This window comes from Littorina saxatilis, unplaced genomic scaffold (assembly GCF_037325665.1).
Source record: "Littorina saxatilis isolate snail1 unplaced genomic scaffold, US_GU_Lsax_2.0 scaffold_588, whole genome shotgun sequence".
Classification (NCBI taxonomy): domain Eukaryota; kingdom Metazoa; phylum Mollusca; class Gastropoda; order Littorinimorpha; family Littorinidae; genus Littorina; species Littorina saxatilis.
This window is the reverse complement of record NW_027128746.1, coordinates 59,829-78,968: the sequence shown is the minus strand read 5'-3', so window position 1 is coordinate 78,968 and position 19,140 is coordinate 59,829. Positions and strand designations below refer to the sequence as shown.

The 19,140-nt window shown below is 42.9% G+C and overlaps 1 protein-coding gene across 6 annotated transcripts; it reads left to right on the top strand.

Annotated features, from left to right (window-relative positions):
* Nucleotides 1–308: 308 nt before the first annotated feature.
* Nucleotides 309–18,263, top strand: LOC138957069 (uncharacterized). 6 transcript variants are annotated; one of them, XM_070328238.1, is made up of 6 exons: nt 334–405; nt 3,074–3,250; nt 4,396–4,498; nt 9,360–9,497; nt 16,440–16,535; nt 17,851–18,263. In XM_070328238.1, coding segments are annotated over exons 2-6 (435 nt in total). In that variant the 5' UTR covers nt 334–405; nt 3,074–3,153; the 3' UTR covers nt 17,852–18,263. The 6 variants fall into 6 exon arrangements, 4 of the variants coding, with proteins under 4 accessions (XP_070184342.1, XP_070184339.1, XP_070184341.1 ...); XM_070328240.1 differs by having other exon boundaries at nt 339–405; nt 3,074–3,166; XM_070328239.1 differs by having other exon boundaries at nt 348–405; nt 9,369–9,497.
* The last annotated feature ends 877 nt before the right edge of the window (nt 18,264–19,140 follow it).

The window sequence follows — 19,140 nt, the reverse complement described above, 5'->3', positions numbered from 1 at the left end:
AACGATCCAAGCGTTCCGTTACCGATGGGTTAAGGTTCCATTACCGTTCATTCTGATCGGGAGGGGAACGGCTAAAATGTTGAACATACAGCCCAAACTCTACCGTCCCTATCGACCCTGCCGTTCAAAGCAGTTCCGTTAACGATCATTTATGTTCCATAGCGGTTCCCTCCCGATCCCTCCCGTGCCCGCCTCGTTCCTTGGTCGGCACGGGAACGGGACTTAAAACGGGTGTGTGGAATGGGGGTATAAGGCTGTGGATGCATACACGTTTCTTGTTTGTTTTTGTTTTGTTTTCATTACTTTATTTCCCAACTGACGGGTGCGCAAGTTCCGCTGCGAGTATAATAAAGCACGTAACAGGTAGGGTGTCTCGGAGAAAACTTCCAGTCTGAGCTACTACATGTAAGTATGCCTACTGTTTCCGCTTGCCTTTTTACATTTAGTCAAGTTATGAATAAATGTTTTAACATTGGCTGGTTTTTGATGTTGATCTTTCAGTTTCAACCTGCCATATTGACTAAATGTTTTTATATCGCTACACGCGACTTGTTTTTTTTTTATCAAGTTGAGGGAGTTGAACGGTTGAGACATGACAAGATAAAATCTTGTTCTATGTGCAACACGACCTAAGGTCATTTACGGCTATTCATTGCGGAACCCTAATGGTGAAAATTGCCGTTTTATTATTAGGCATCGTCTTTGATGCATTGCGAATCAGGTATTTTGATATTGAATGTATGCCTGCCCACACCCTTCCAATTGTCACGTTCATGAGCTCAAAGAAGACATACCCTAGTTTAAAAAATAAATAAAGATTGACTTGACTTGACTTCATATACCGACATAGAACAACAGGCAGATATATAGTCAGACAGACAGACATATACACACACATACACAGACTGACAGGCACATACACAGACAGACAGGCAGACAGACAGGCATGCATACAGAAAGAGACACAGCCAGACAGACAGACATACAGACAGACAGACAGACAGGCATGCATACAGAAAGAGACACAGACAGACAGACAGACAGACAGTAATGACCTTGTTGTGACCTTGAAAATTGAGGACTGTTAATCAGATGATTGTCATGTCTAGAGATGCGCCAATACCAGAAGAAGATGGAGTTTGAAAGCATTTACTTACACACAAGTTGCAGAAAATTGTATTTTCCCTCGGTTTTCCCCGGTAATGACCTTGTCGTGACCTCCACAATTCATGACTGTTAATCAGATGATTGTCATGTCTAGAGATGCGCTAATCCCAGGAAACAATTGAATTTGAAAGTTCATTCTTACAAACAGTTGCAGAAAATGGTACTTTCCCTCGGTTTTTCTTCGGTTTTACCTGGTGATGACCTTGTTGTGTGACCTTTAAATATTACGAGAGTCAATAATATTTGCGTTATGTCTCATAAATCCCAAGACGTGTGTAAAGTTGTAATTAAGCTTTAGCTTCGAAAATAGCTGACGTCCAGAAAGTATTTTATTTGACCGTAAAAGATATTCCCAAATAGAAAACGTGTAAATTTGACCTTGTCATGACCTTCAAAGTAGGCATGGGTCAAGAAAACTTTCCTCGGACTTCAGGGTCATTGAAATCAGCGCTAATCCCAGAAGAAGATGGAGTTTATAAGCTCTTACTTACAAAAAAGTTATAGAAAATGGTATTTTCCCTCGGTTTTCTCTCGGTTCTATCTGGTAATGACCTTGTTGTGACCTTAAAAATTGAGGACTGTTAATCAGATTAATGTCATGCCTAGAGATGCGCCAATACCAGAAGAAGATGGAGTGTGAAAGCTTTTACTTACACACAAGTTGCAGAAGATGGTATTTTCCCTCGGGTTTCCCTCGTTTTTACCCGGTAATGACCTTGTCGTGACCTCCACAATTGATGTCTGATAATCGGATGATTGTCATGTCTAGAGATGCGTTAATCCCAGGAAACAATTGAATTTGAAATCTTTTTCTTGCAAACAGTTGCAGAAAATGGTACTTTCCGTCGGTTTTCCTTCGTTTTTGCCTGGTAATGACCTTGTTGTGACCTTTAAATAACGCGAGAGTCAACTATATTTTACGTATTGTAAAGCGTACATGTAGCCCTAGACGCGTGTAAAGTCTCAAAGCTCTAGCTTAAGAAACGGGCGAATAATCGAACGCAGTGTTAAGTTGTTCATCTAGGAATTGCCTTGAAGACAGCCAGCCTTACGCTGACGATCACGAAGGCTCTCTTGCTACTCAGATGAGTCACAAAGTTCATTTTTTCAAATATTCAACATCATTATATTGGCTCTAGCTCTTATCAGAAATAATGCTACCTCTGAAAATAGAAATACATTATGCTCTGAACCAGATTGAGGAAGACTATTCCCATCTGTTATGCTTTGTTTCAAGCTGTAAACACTACCACTAGCAATTTTACCATAGCATTAAACCAAAAGGCACCATTAAGTTGTCATATTTTGCTCGTGCATTGCTAAATGTATGTAGATAAACTTTGAAAGTCAGAAATGGGGTTCTGGAAACTAATCATGTCACACTGAACTCGCACCACAAAGCGACATTTTTTCAGGAAACGTCTCGCACGCTTTACTGGGCTGGGGGTTAGGAAGATTGGAAGGTCATAATGACATAGTATATGGTTCAAGTCCATTCATTCTATACCGATATTATGTAAAGACATCATACTTGACGAAAATATATCCATTGAAGCCAAACAACAATACTAGTCTTGTGTGAATTTATTTTTAATCAAAACTTACCTACATTTTGGACGACGTCTTTCCTGGATTTAGGGTAGGGTTCATAATAATGATACTGTCACCAGCATCCTCGGCCAAAGCAGTCGCAAATTGTTTTGTGATAATCAAAAGATACCAACTAACACATTTATATGTAAAACGTACCAGTTTGAGTTCGTAATTTGGCTGAGAACTTCTTTTTTCAGAGGCAAGCGTCTGAAATGCTCGTGCATCACTCTTCAGGGTATAGTTGAATTTTGACTGAGAAGAGAAAGTGCGCCCTTGAATATTTCTTGTTAACATCGATTTTTATGTTTGGCAGGTCCCAAGCTTTCAAAAAATACCCATTTGGAAGAGTCCGCTTTTGGGTGCACGGTCAGCCCTCCGCCGTGACGGAGTAGTATGGCGCGCTACGGTATGAGAAGCAGCTTCGGATATTCCCGTTCCGTTACTATTTTTAGAAGGTCACCGCAGTGTCCAGAACGCTTTCCTTGCACCCGTAAGTTGTCCTCACTGTAAAAGTGCAAAGGTCGAATCAATTTATAGCCACGCGAAAAATACACTGTCATCTATCTCTATATATTTATACATATAGATATATATATATATACCCCTTATGTGTGTGTGTGTGTGTGTGTGTGTGTGTGTGTGTGTGTGTGTGTGTGTGTGTGTGTGTGTGTGTTTGTGTGGGTGTGTAGGCAACACCTGTGTATTGTAGAGTTCTGTTTGTGATGTGGTCTTGCGGCTTTGAAGTGGCTGAATGTTCTGGCCTTCCTCTGAAAAGCCATAACAGTCTTAAAAGGGCTTAGAGATAAGCTCTAAATTTCTCAATCCTGTTTGAGTGGACTTCGCCTCCAAAGGTGATTGTGGTGTTTCGGCACTCGGTTACATTCGGCGTCGTCGACAAGGATGGAACACGACATGATATGATCAGGAATGGCATTTTGGCCACTGAATCATTTTCGTGCTGTTCCCATTCCACGAATCTGGGTGGGACCTAAGCTTGGCGGGTCCATGGTTCGGACCCGGCGAAGCCGGCGTACGGTGCGCCACTCAAGCCGGGTATTCGGCTCCACTTCTTCCCGGCGAAGCCGGCTACCCGGCGAAGCGGGTATTCATCTAGTTCTGACATATATAATTCGGCCTGTTACCTTTTTCTAAAAACGATTGTGTCTATGTGTTTCAGACAAAACCATGCATCGGTTGATAGCAACTATCCTGCCTTTCTTCTCTCTCTTTTTCCAATGCGCGTATTTTGATCCGTTATCTTCATCTAAAAATTAGTATGTCCATGTTTTCTAGACATAACCATGCTTCGCCTAAAATCAACACTCCTGGCGTTCTTCTCTCTCTTATTCCCCTGCGTGTATTTTGAGCTGTTATCTTTATTTAAAAACGATTTTGTTGATGCGTTTCAGACAAAACCATCCATCGGTTAACAGCAACTCTGCTAGCTTTCTTCTGCCTTGTTTCCCCTGCCCGTGTTTTGATCCCTTATCTTTATCTAAAAATGAAATGCTTTCTTCCTTCTCGCTTTATTTACCTCATTTTGTGCGTGTGCCAATTACCATAATTCTTACATTCTGACAAATATAATTCGGCCTGCTACCTTTATTTCAAAAAGATTGTGTCTATGTGTTTCAGACAGTACCATGCATCGGTTAACAGCAACTCTCCTGGCTTTCTTCTTTGCCGCACTCGTCTTGGTCAGCAGCTCAAATGCAGGGCCCGTGCCAGAAGCAAGCAGGTAAAAAAGAGTGTGTGTGTGTGTGTGTGTGTGTGTGTGTGTGTGTGTGTGTGTGTGTGTGTGTGTGTGTGTGTTAGTATGTGTGTTTGTGTGTGTGTGAGTGTGAGTGTGTGTTAGTGTGTTAGTGTGTGTGTGTGTGTGTGTGTGTGTGGGTGGGTGTGTGTGTTTTGGGTAGGCTAGCAGGTTGGAATTAGAGGTTTTTTTTCCTTCTTTACTTATAGTATTTCTTAAGGCTAGCAGGGGTTTGAAATATAAAAGGTAAAGTTGTGCGTGTGTGTTCTTTGTGTTGTGGGCTGGGAGGTTGGAAGACGTAATATATTATTATATTATATTTTATTATTTTGCTTTATCTATTTTGTGGGCTAGCGGGTTGGAAAGAGTTAGATTTGTTTTTACTTCTTGTCTGGCATTTTCTTAGGGCTAGAAGGTTTTAAAGAATAAAAAGCAAAATTTTGGGTGTGTTACTTTTGTTTGTGCGGGTAACGTTATCAAAAAAGATAGGGTCGGTAGGTCGGCTTTTTTTTTATTTAATTTTTTTTGTATTCAAATGTAGTTGATTCTAAAGAAGGTTACTTCCCTTAGTCTTGGTATGGTTCGCAAAATGTGCCAACAGTGTTTAGATTTTTTGAGAAATGAAAAAACAGTTTTTTGGGGTCGGCGGGAAAAAATAGGGTCGGTCAGTTCACCCTAAACCAACATATATATTTTGTTTGGGCCTAATCTGTTTTCTCTTTAAACTACTCACTAATGCTCTTCCCCCCCCCCCCCTCCCGATTGAAATCAGATCCTTTGTTCGGAAAAAAAACCCTGCGCCTTGGGGCCCATCGGTCCCAAAACATGAAACATATCAGTCACTGCGGACACTGGGCATAAAGGATGTGAAGGCATTGCAGGAAGCTTTATTTCCACGGAGCGTTCTTTACGCTGAATTGTCTTACTCCATTGAAAAGTTATTGACACACTGTCCGTCTCCAAAATCACCACGCGATCTCGTGTAAGCTGCTTATCGGGATCAAAATTCCCGTTGTCCTGGAACAAGTTCGATTTTCGGAGAACTCCAAAGAAAAGCACCAAACACGCCGCCCAAAACACAATGTCTTGTTTACAATGTTAACATAAACATTATTCGCATCCTTCATTTGGAAAGAAGGAACACAAGGGCTTGGTCAGACATATGATCACACAGGTTCACGTTGGGGGGTCTCCCCCGGTGCCAGAAAGTCAACAGCCGCACTAACTCTTCGCGCCGCCTATGCTCGTGAAGACGTGAAATAGTGTCAGCCATAATGTTTACACAACCGGCCACATGCACCGCCGCAATGCCACAGTTTACTTTAGCACATTCCCATGCCATTTTCCGAAGTAAGCTGTTGACATACTTATTAGTAGATCTGCCCTTATTGATAATTGATTTTGTCACAGTACTATCAGTATGCACAATCACTTCTTGTCCGCACCACATCGGTGCCCATCGTGTCACAGCTTGTAACACAGCACCTACTTCTTTAAAGTTTATGTGTAAATTGTTCGCTGCCGGCATGTCTTTTTTAAAATAGGTGTACTGCCAGTCGCCCTGCCAAAAGGCACCTGCTGCAATATTACATGCGTCCACATGGACATGCCGTTTTGCATTGTGGAAATAATACACTGTTCCATTAAATACATGCATAAAAGAAAGCCACCATTGCACATCTTTCTGGAATTCGCTAGAAAGCTTTGCTTTGTGCCGCTGCTGCTGAAGGGGTTTTATTGTGTCCAGTATCCGCCGCAGAAAGAATTTTCCTCCTCTGACAGCTTGACAGGCCCAATTAAGAGAACCCGCGATGCTTTGAAGCTGAGTTTTTGTCGCGCGCTTCTTTTCTCGAAATTGCAGTAGTCGCCGCCGCAGTTGCTGCAGTTTGTCATTTCCAAGTGACAGAGTGTTGTTCCGCGTGTCGATGTCGACTCCAAGAAATGTGATACGTTGCGGTGGGCCCCACCACCTTCTTCCAGCTAATGTTGAAGCCTAGTTCCCTCAATAATCTAATCAAAGAGAATAACATGTCGTTGCACTCCTCTTTTGTTGCTGCTACTAAAAGAACATCATCTACGTATGCTAACACACCAGGCATGCCTCTCCTGGCCATGCACCTGCGAATTGACTGTGAAAGTCTATGGAAATGTGACGGTCCAACATTGCTACCAAAAGGAAGTCAATTGTCAAACAAATAAGTCGGTGTCTTTTCACCTTTGAAATGCCACTTGAGTCCCGTTACACAATAATCATCCGGACTGATGCACACTGAGCGATATGCGGACTGCAAGTCGACTTTAGCACACCAATAATCTGTCTTCGCTAAGGCGCACGCATCAGAGACTGTTTGAAACTTCACCGACTCAGGGACGGAGTAATCGTTCATTGCCCTACCTGTTGGTTTGCTGGCGTCATGAATTAGCCTAACGCTACCATCTTCTTTGGGGATCGCGGCGAGTGCGCTTACCACCGTTGGCTTTCTACTTGCCATTATATAATTTCCTTTCGCTATTTGATCTAACAGTTCTTGTTAAACCACGTCACGATGATCATACGCTGATTTATGATTGCTTTGTTCTGCCGCTAACACACATGTTTTATGTTTTTCTGTTACACGAAAACCGTGCCGTATACCGTCTAACAAAAATTCTCTGTCACAATCGCCCTCTAGCACTGAATGCCACATTTGAGATTTTGCACTAATAGATGCATGATTTCCTAAAAACGCACAGTTATGAGGATCTAATTGAGGGAATGGGCTGGAATAGGTGGGGCCTACCGTTGTCGCCTGGTGGTCTTTGCTGGGGTGCTCCTTTCCACACGTGTCACACACGTGTTCGAACCTGCAGCGGGACCCGTAGAGGCATGTGCCTTTGTTTGTGTACTGCAGGCACACCTCCTTCCCACTGGGTCCCACAGGTCGTCGAATACCGCCGCTTCCCGTCGTGGCCTTGCCGCTTTTGTTGCCAGGAACCGTGACTTGTTGGGCACGCTCACGGAGAATCACTGTGGACAGGTGGGGGTTGGGGGTTCCCCAAGCAAACCCGCTGGTAGACTGGCGCTTCCTGTACTCGTCATCGTAAAGGAGCACCGACTGCCAGGAGAATCTTGCGCCGAGCTCGCCCACCATCTCTGTATAACAGAGGTAAGCTTCGTGGTCGAAGTCCACGGTGTTCATGAGTTTTGCCATTATTTTAGCATTTGCCACGATCCAGTGGCAGGGGGATACTTTCTCCAACTTTGGTTTGTTGGCCAGCTTGAGCGTGACCCCCCCCCCCCCCCCCCGCCCCGAGTGTCTCTTCTTCCTCCACCGCCGTATAAGCCGGTACGAAGTCAACAATTCGTAAATAAGTCTCACCTGTATGTTGCCAAGAAGACCCTGGAGCGGTGCCACTTGGTCGGCAGCACGCAACGTACTTCTGTTGCAGGTCTGCCACTGCCGTTTGTAATTCCACTATGTGGCCTCGTTTTAACTTAAGGCTTTCCAGGTCCTTTTCTCCTGCATATTTCAAGGCACTGAGGCTTGTGAACTCCTCTTTTTCCAGAACCTCAATTACAGGTTGGGGCAGATTTTTTGCCCAAGAAGTAAAATTGAACTCCATATTTTGCAGAACTGAAAATCGCTGAACTTGCTTGCTGGCCGCTGCGCTGCTACTAATGACTTCGGTCCTCGCTCTCTCTCGGACTCCCTTATCTGTTACCATTGTTTCATTCCAGATGCTCTCCTTCACTCATCACCTCCCCCCTGCCCTCCAACCCTCTTCCATTCCCCGCATTCGTTCCCACGGGACTCTGCTATCACTTCCTCCTGCATTACCTCTACACCTCCCCCCCCCTCCTTTTGCTGCATATCTGTCTCGTTTAAATAGAGTTTATGGTCGCTGACCGCTCCCTCTAAACTCACACTTTTATTCTGTTGGCAAACAATTTTAAAATAGAGTCAATATAAGGCCAAAAAAAAAATTGTCTGTTTAGGGTAACCCGACCGACCCTATCGATTTGGCGCCGACCCAAAAACTTTTTTTTGATTTCAAAAAAAAAGAAGAAAAAAAAAGAGGTAAAAATGCTAAAAAGAGACATTTGGCGTTTCTTTCTCTCCCTTTCTCTCTGTTTTATTTATACGTTAGTTTTGAAACATGTATTCATCAAATATAAGAAGTGAATGTTCAGCCAACATAGCATTTACACACACACACACAAAAAAAAATAAAAAAAAATAAAAAAAAAATTTACCTACCTACCGACCCTACTTTTTTTGGTCATGTTACCCTAAACAGACAATTTTTTTTTTGGCCTAATGTCTCCCTCTCATCGTGTCTTTATGGACTAGCGGGTTAAACAGATATAATGTTTCACTTGTCCTTCGACTTTTAGAGCAAGCAGATTGAAATAATTTATTGTTTATATTTTTTGCCAAGGCAGGGTTAAAATAGTTTTTCCTCTTTTTTATGGGCTAGCAGGTGAGAAAGAGAGACACTATTTTCAGACAGGTTACCGTTGGTTTAATCAAGAGTATTGTGTATCCTCCTGTTTTATGGGTCTTGTTCAGATTTTCTATTTATTTATTTTTGTAGGAAGGGGGAGAGGGCAGTGTGAAATAGTCAATGTTGTGTGTGTGTTTTAATTTAGCTTTTACCAAACAGCTAGCGGAAACGAGAAGAGAATGGTTATTTCGTTCTTGTTTTTGTAATTGTATTGGCAAGCACACATAACAGGATTTATGTTACTTGCCACAAGAAGAAGCACACATTTAAAAATTGGGGTTTAATTATCAAATATTGCTTAGCCATTGGGAATTCAATATCAAATTTTGTCTGAACATTTGATCATGAATTCTATAATTGTTAGCTCCCAAAGTTCCAGAAACAAACGTCAGTTTGCTGACGTCAAGGCAGCTGAGTACCTGGCTTGGATTGCGCTGGGTGGATGGAAACACTCTCATGGATGTATCGACATTGCTTGTGGTTTGGTCGATGTTTATTTCAGGTACACACAAACCGATGACGTCATGCATCCCCGATGACGTCATCTTGTTGTGCGGCATGTTTGTGTGTGTTTTTATGTATTTAAAAAAAAGATATATTTGTCATTCGATGAGAAGGTCGTTATCGACATAGACATGTGTTTGTGGTTAATTAAACATAATCTGTCAATGTAGCATTGTCACGTTTCAATATATCACAAAAGGTGATTATGAACGGTTAGTTACTGCTAACTAACTAACCACACCACGATCCACTCTCGCAGTCATACAACAAAGATAGAATCAACAAAAGTATAAGTTTCAGACGCCTGTTTATATACTATCACGCCACCTCCCTCGAGACTTCACTCCAAAAGATGTTTTACTTTCAAAACGTAAAAATAGGTCACTGACAAAAAATGCCAGTTAAAGATTAGAAAATGATAATAACACGCTGATCCCGTGTATAGATAGGAAATATAGCTGTCTGTAAAAAGCGCTGGTTAAATGCAGTTATCACAACCCACGTCGTCACCACTCAAATATAATCACAAATAGTAATAGATGACTTGGTGGTAAAAGGGCGCAATGGCACGGTACACTTAGCTTTTTGCCACTGAGTGGGCGACCCGTAAATAGTCCTTCCCCACTACTGCTTCGTTGATTAGAGTGCCGGCTGGCGTGAAACGAAGCAGGGAATCGTGGGGAAATCAGGCACCTCACTCAGCTGCTGAAGAAAACGGGTGGTCGTGTAGGTGACGTCACTGCCTGCCAGAAGAACCCTGCAGACTGTGACGGCCTCACCGGTTATCCCAGCAGCAGCAACAGCATACAGCAACACCGCATCACCAGGTTACAGCATACAGCTCCGCGAAGACAATTACTGCTGAGTAGCGATGAATACCGCAGAGTAGATAGGTAGGAAATAGGCTGCAACAAAAAGCATTGGTGCACTAAACATGCCACGCAACCTTTCATCCTCCACCTTCAAACATGTCACCTTTACATATTTCATCGAGCACGTGGCCTGCACAAACGAACCTTTAAAACAACAAATCAGCTATTTTCCTTCCTTCTTTCCATATCTGCAAAAAACATATACAGATTAGTATTTTAGCGTCACAAAGAGCAAATTATGCGCTAACCTTGAAAGAATTTCATTCCACAAACATAGACTCGTCAACAGCGTTAAATAATGATTTATTACCTTGTAACCGAGTGCCGATAACACTACGATCACCTCGGGAAGCGAAGTGCAATCAAACAGGTTTGAAAATTTTAGGGCTAATTTCTTAGCCCTATAAAAACTGTTATGCAAACCCGAAGGTTTCCATGAACATACAGACAATCGGAAGCCACCAGACCCCATCACAAACAGAATTCTACAAACCACGGGTGTTGACCGAAAGGCCAACAACTCGGGTGCAGAGTCTGCTGTGAAAGGAGCGGTAGCCTCCCCTGTCACAACTGCCCCCGTTTGAAATTAACTTCGTCCCGAAGTTCTGAATCGGGGGACCACTGTCCATCCCAAGTTCGCAGAATGGGAACAGCACGAAAATGTTCAGTGGTCATATTATGCCATTACCTGAACATATCATGCCGAGTCCCATCCTGCTCGCAGCGCCAGATGTAACCGAGTGCCGATAACACTACGATCACCTCGGGAAGCGAAGTGCAATCAAACAGGTTTGAAAATTTTAGGGCTAATTTCTTAGCCCTATAAAAACTGTTATGCAAACCCGAAGGTTTCCATGAACGTACAGACAATCGGAAGCCACCAGACCCCATCACAAACAGAATTCTACAAACCACGGGTGTTGACCGAAAGGCCAACAACTCGGGTGCAGAGTCTGCTGTGAAAGGAGCGGTAGCCTCCCCTGTCACAACCTCAACAGCCTAATGTAAGTAGCTCTCCTTTAAGCGAATCCGCTTCGTTTGTATGGCTTGCGTCCGTCGACGAATCTCCTGCCACACCCCCTCTTGTGCTGAATTTACTTCATGCGTTGGAATTCCTCCCCCGCTCAGCCAAGAAACCTGACGCTTCGTCGTCAGCCAACATGTAAACAGCGAAACACCGACCCTCCTCTCTTGCTGCTGATTTTCAAGTGTGTCGTTTCATGTCTCCACCAAACAACCTTGAAAACATCACGTGACTCACCGTGTCACATATCCAGTTCAGTCACCGTCAGTTTTGCCCTGACAGCAGAAATCACCCATGTGGAACCCCTGCAAAACGAAATCCCCGTGGTTCGCTATGCTTTGTCAGCGGTTTCATACCGTCACCCCGACTCAAGCACAGGCGCTTTCCATCACAATTGGAGATAGGCACTCGACAGAGAGTTCTTATCTCCAATCCATGTCACTAAATCGTGACAAGCATGATGTTTTGTCAATAATCTTGCATGACGACTAACTTTGTTCGCATGATCTGATTTCAGATGTTCAACTTTTGCAGAACGTGCGGTGGTGAAAGAGACAGACGGACAGATAGACAGACAGACAGACAGACAGACAGACAGACAGACAGACAGACAGACAGACAGACAGACAGACAGACAGACAGACAGACAACCTGACGAAAAGACAAACAGAGAGACAACCTACATTTACATGTAATGGTTTTTAATGCTCTCGTCGGTCTACAAAAGACTGGCACTGAAGTGTTTGCACTGAACAGAACCGTGTTAACTTGTACATTCGCTAGCTTCTGTTCGATCTCTCTTTATTCATTATTCCACCCCAACTCCGCCCCCTTTAATGAGGAAAACAGATAAACACGCAAAGACAATATTCATATACCCTGTTCATGACATTGTTCTTCAGACAACAAATCCTAGTTAGAGCGTTACACACCTCATTGTGATAGATCTGTCATTCCTCAATTCTGCTGACGTCACTCTCGATAGGGAGATGCCCCTCCCCAGAGAGCATAGAATTTCGGGTTTTCACACACTCTACCCTTTGATTAAGGCCAAAAAAAAATAGGTGTGGTTAAGGTAACATAGCCAAAAACAAATAGGGTAGGAAGGTAGGCAATCACTTTTTTTTTTAAACTTTTTTTTCTTAATAGCAGAGCAACCAAGCGTGTAGCATTCGCAACCGAAGAAGATGCCGCCATTTTTGTCATGGCAAGCGTCTGTTGGGCCTTTTTAGTAGGAGTTATTTCCCTTGCATCGTCTGTCGTCTGCATGACGACTCATGACGACTCGAGCGCTTTCGCTTTCATTGCGTTTTCTGCACTCGTTTTCTGGTTGTTTTTTTGTTTTTGTTTTTTGGACAAATGTAATAAAAAGTTATAGGGTCGGCCCCTAAAAATAGGGTAGGTCGGGTTACCGTAACCACACCTATTTTTTTGTTTAGGCCTAATACACAAAACGACCCCCATCCCAACCAAAGCTGCTTAACCGAAATCTGAGTTCAGGGCCCAGTCAGGCATTTAAAAACGTTTGACAGTAAACGCATGTTAACTCACCGTTCCCATGCTTCAGCTAGAAAACCATCGTGATTAGTTCGGGAAAGCAACGGACGGTCCGTGAAACAATGTTGTTTTAATTATATAACCAAAATGGGTGGCCGAGTGGTAAACGCACTTGCCTCGGAAGCGAGAGGTTGCGAGTTCGACCCTGGGTCAGGGCGTTAGCAATTTTCACCCCCCTTTCCTAACCTAGGTGGTGGGTTCAAGTGCTAGTCTTTCGGATGAGACGAAAAACCGAGGTCCCTTCGTGTACACTACATTGGGGTGTGCACGTTAAAGATCCCACGATTGACAAAAGGGTCTTTCCTGGCAAAATTGTATAGGCATAGATAAAAATGTCCACCAAATACCCGTGTGACTTGGAATAATAGGCCGTGAAAGGTGAATGCTCGCCCTAATAGGCTTGAGGATTGCTGGCCGATGTGAATGCGTGATATATTGTGCAACAAATTCCATCTCACACGGCATAAATAAATCCCTGCGCCTTGAATCCGTGGTTGAGATATGTGCGCAATATAAATTGCATAAAATAAAAAAATAAAATAAAAAAGTAACCAACGCTTCTTTGGATATTTGGTTAATTTCTGTTCTTTTTAGCTCTTGTTTCGTTATGGCTGTCTTCATTATCAGGGCCGGACCCAGGGGGGGGGGGGGGGTTCCAGGGGTTCCGGAACCCCACCCCTGGAAAAACCATGTACCTCGCTTTGAGTGGTTTTTTTTTTTACTAGTTTTAGCACCAAAACAATGCTGCTCTTAACCCTCAAAACAAGGCCCAGAATGCATCGGATTGCACAGATTTTAACCGTTTTTCAAAAATGTTCCGGGGGAGCATGCCCCCGGACCCCCCTAGTTCGCGCGCCTGCTTGGCAGGCGCGCGCTTGTGGCTTCGCCACTTCGCTGATTTGCCCCCCCAAAATGTGTAGTCGAAACGAAACGTTTGCGTAGTATAAGACAAGCATGCGTAGTTGCGTAGTTTGGGGACCAAAATCGTAGTTTACTACGCTCAATGTGTAGTGTAAACAGGTCTGTGCTATTGAATGTCTGTTCTTCTGTCTCTAAAGCTTGATGTTAGTGTAATAACAAACGAGCAACAAACAAAAAAACTAACAAACAAACACACAAACACACAAACAAACAAACGTCGAATTGTATTCCGTATGGTTTAAGTGTCAGGGCCCTTGTGTACAACAACGTATACCAATATGGAGACTGTTCGTTCCCAATTCAGTCTGTCATTTTTTTTTCAAAAACGGTTAATAATTTCGGGTTCCATTGTCAGCTAAGCAATCTGTAAGTCGAGTCCAGATGTTGATAATTCTAGTTTTAGTTTGATCAATGGACGATGTTCGGGGAGTCAACTTGCAAACACGATGATAGCGTCACAGGAAGCAATAAGCGCCGATGTAGATATTTGGGAAATAACACCCAGTGGTCTATAATATAATTATAGCTCTTTTATATTAAAAAAAAAATACCCCACCCAGTTAAGCATGGACATGAGAGTTTGTGATGTACTTGATCAGCAGAATTACATAATGTTCGTGTTGCAGTATAAACGTATACATGTAAACTGGTGTGTGTAGTCTGTGTTATACACGTTCTTAAGAAGACGAAGAAGAAACAAGTCGCGTAAGGCGAAAATACAACATTTAGTCAAGCTGTCGAACTCACAGAATGAAACTGAACGCAATGCAATTTTTCAGCAAGACCGTATACTCGTAGCATCGTCAGTCCACCACTCATGGCAAAGGCAGTGAAATTGACAAGAAGAGCGGGGTAGTAGTTGCGCTGAGAAGGATTGCACGTTTTTATATTTAGTCAAGTTTTGACTAAATATTTTAACATCGAGGGGGAATCGAAACGAGGGTCGTGGTGTATGTGCGTGTGTGTGTGTGTGTGTGTGTCTGGGTGCCTGTCTGTGTGTGTGTGTGTGTGTGTAGAGCGATTCAGACTAAACTACTGGACCGATCTTTATGAAATTTGACATGAGAGTTCCTGGGTATGAAATCCCCGAACGTTTTTTTCATTTTTTTGATAAATGTCCTTGATGACGTCATATCCGGCTTTTCGTGAAAGTTGAGGCGGCACTGTCACGCCCTCATTTTTCAACCAAATTGGTTGAAATTTTGGTCAAGTAATCTTCGACGAAGCCCGGACTTCGGTATTGCATTTCAGCTTAGTGACTTAAAAATTAATTAATGACTTTGGTCATTAAAAATCTGAAAATTGTAAAAAAAAATATAAAAAAAATTATAAAACGCTCCGAATGTACTTTCATCTTATTCTCCATCATTTTCTGATTCTAAAAACATATAAATATGTTATATTTGGATTAAAAACAAGCTCTGAAAATTAAATATATAAAAATTATTATCAAAATTAAATTGTCGAAATCAATTTAAAAACACTTCCATCTTATTCCTTGTCGGTTCCTGATTCCAAAAACATATAGATAGATATGATAGGTTTGGATTAAAAACACGCTCAGAAAGTTAAAACAAAGAGAAGTACAGAAAAGCGTGCTATCCTTCTTAGCGCAACTACTACCCCGCTCTTCTTGTCAATTTCACTGCCTTTGCCATGAGCGGTGGACTGACGATGCTACGAGTATACGGTCTTGCTGAAAAATGGCATTGCGTTCAGTTTCATTCTGTGAGTTCGACAGCTACTTGACTAAATGTTGTATTTTCGCCTTACGCGACTTGTTACATTTAGTCAAGTTTTGACTAAATGTTTTAACGTAGAGGGAGGAATCGAGACGAGGGTCGTGGTGTATGTGTGTGTGTGTGTGTGTGTGTGTGTGTGTGTGTGTGTGTGTGTGTAAGTGTATGTGCGTGCGTCCGTGCGTGTGTGCGTGCGTGCGTGCGTGCGTGCGTGTGTGTGTGTGTGTGTGTAGAGCGATTCAGAGAAAACTACTGGACCGATCTTCATGAAACTTGACATGCGAGATCCTGAGTATGGTATCTCCAGGTGTTTTTTTCATTTTCGTTGATAAATAGCTTTGATGACGTTATATCCGGCTTTTCGTGAAAGTTGAGGCGGCACTGTCACGCTCTCATTTTTCAACCAAATTGAGCTTGTCTCTCATAGTGGAATGGTCTGAGCTGACTGTTAATTTAGCTAAAGTTAGACAGCGTAAGTAGTAAGTCAGTTACTCAAGCATTGCAGAGGTAAGTGATTCAGTATTGTATTCGAATAAGTTAGGTAGGTAAGTAACAGTGTGAAAGGCTCCCGTGTCTAGAAAATCGGTCGTAAAACGGAGGGTTCCGTACGTTATTGGGAGGGGTCGTTATGGGAGGTTGGTTCACGCAATGTTTTATTTCCGTTTACTTGTACATGCTATTTACATACATTTACAAATAAAAAAAACTATAACAAGCCTATGGCTTATAATGGGAGGTTATGCGAGGTTCCACTGTATCTTGATGCGCTCTGTTCCATAAATGTGTTGAGAAGTCGTTGACAATTATGTTTTCGTGGCTCCCTCTAGCGGCAAGAGGAAGAGGGATAACGGTCACGAACAGAGGTACACGCTCCTGAAGAACCTCATCGAGCGCGCTGCTGAAAACAACATGCCCCAGAATTGGTCAGTGTGTTTGGGTGTGTGTGTGGGGATTGATGTGTGTTTGTGTGGGTGTGGGGATTGATGTGTGTTTGTGTGTGTGTGTGGGTGATGTGTGTGTGTGTGTGTGTCTGAGAGAGAGAGAGAGAGAGACAGACAGACAGACAGACAGACACACAGACACACAGACATAGAGGCAGAGAGAGAAAGAGAGAGAGAGAGAGAGAGAGAGAGAGAGAGAGAGAGAGAGAGAGAGAGAGAGAGAGAGAGAGAGAGAGAGAGAGAGAGAGAGAGAGAGAGAGAGAGAGACTCAGACTCAGACTCAGAACTTTATTACAAAAGGATACAGGTTTTAGGCAAAGCCTATTCATCCAACCTGTCCTTTATACAACACATAAAGACAGACGGACATAAAGATAAAAATTCAATCATATAAGATACATAATTACATTGTATGGATTGCAACACAATGTGCATTTAAGGAATTATATAAGGAGAACTCAAAAATTACAAAATTACATATATATTGACATAGTTAAACCTTTCATTTTGAGAATTAAGTTGCTCAAATCAGCTACACATCCGTTAACACCAGTACAAAATGTTCAACAAAATAACAATCAAACAAGACATTTCATTCACGAATGATGTGTGAACGTGACTGTCTCTTAAACATTTTCACTGAAGTTGCATTTCTTATCTGTTGGGGGAAGGAGTTCCAGAGAAAAGCTCCCGAAAAGGCTAAGCTCGATTTGTAGAGGTCTATGCGAGGTATAGGAGGGATGATTTTTTGGGACCCATATCTTTTTGTGGCATGTTTGAAATGTGATTGCAAATAGAGAGAGAGAGAGAGAGAGAGAGAGAGAGAGAGAGAGAGAGAGAGAGAGAGAGACAGAGACACACAGACAGAGAGACACACAGACAGAGAGGCAGAGAAATAGAGAGAGAGAGAGAGAGAGAGAGAGAGAGAGAGAGAGAGAGAGAGAGAGAGAGAGAGAGAGAGAGAGAGAGAGAGACAAACAGCCAGCCAGACAGACAGACGGATGGGCGAACGGACGGACGGACAGACAGAAAGATAGACTGACAGAGACAGTAAGAGACAGAGGCAGACAGACAGAGACAGATACAAAGCGACTACCGACCCGAAAGAAAGGGAACTCTGTAACTTTGTTTGTGATATCTCGGGAACCCTGTAACTTTGTTTGTGATATCTCATGACTTTAACCCAACCACTTCCCGATATCTTCAGTTGTTTCTTTCATTTCCACACACGATCTATTCGGAGAGATCGTAGGCGCAGCTTGCCAAACAATAATACATTCTCCATTTTACTTTTCAGATGACATCGTAACAGACTTACTGATTGGTCAACGGTGCAGGTGGCCTTACTACAACCAATCAGCAGACAACTTGCTCAAGGAAGAAAAGATAGACATTAAAGCATCGGGAAGGATTGGTGAATATTTCGGAAAGAGTGTTAATACATTTGACTGAAAAATAACCGAAGTCTCAGGAAGTTTCGCTAGCAATCATGAACATTGGAGAGAAAAAAATGTGAAGCGTGAGGTGTATGAATATTCACGAGGACTCTGACGTCACTGCCGATACAGGTTTTGATTGGTTGAAGTGTGGTAAAGCTGAATATTCATGATTTCGGAGGCGTGACGACATAGAAAGAAAGGTTGTGTGGTGGTTCATTTGGATGAACATTGCTTCCTGTGCTACAAATAAATCATGACATCTTCCTACAAATGTTGTCTCTCGTTGGTGTGTAGTGTGTGCGTATGTGTGTGTGTGTGTGTGTGTGTGTGTGTGTGTGTGTTTGTGTGTGTGTGTGTGCGTGTGTGTGTGTATGTTTGTAATTGTGTGTGTGGTAGTGCGTGTGTGTGTGTGTGTGTGTGTGTGTGTATGCGTGCGTACGTACGTGCGTGCCTGCGTGTTTGCTTGCGTGCGTGCGTATGTACGTGCGTGCATGCGTTTGTGTGCTGAATTTACTTAGCAAAAGTTGCACCTGTGTAAATCTACCAATTAATTCAGAGAAAACAATCTCACCCTACACAGAGCGCAGGCACACCCCAGTTGACTGGAATGCAATCAAGTGGAAGATGAATCCTAAACCAGCTAAAAGACTAGAAAGATCGTCTGTGGTGCCAATAATCGTTTTCATACTGTGGACTGGGTGGCCGAGTGGTAACGCACTTGCGCTCGGAAGCGAGAGGTTGCGAGTTCGACCCTGGGTCAGGGCGTTAGCAATTTTCTCACCCCTTTCCTAACCTAGGTGGTGGGTTCAAGTGCTAGTCTTTCGGATGAGACGTAAAAACCGAGTTCCCTTCGTGTACACTACATTTGGTGTGCACGTTAAAGATCCCACGATTGACAAAAGGGTCTTTCCTGGCAAAATTGTATAGGCATAGATAAAAATGTCCATCAAATACCCGTGTGACTTGGAATAAAGGCCGTGAAAGGTGAATGCTCGCCCTAATAGGCTTGAGGTTTGCTGGTCGATGTGAATGCGTGATATATTGTGTAAAAAATTCCATCTCACACGGCATTAATAGGTAACATGCGCCTTGAGTCGCCTTGTGTGGTGAGATATGTGCGCGATATAAATTCTCGTAAATAAATAAAT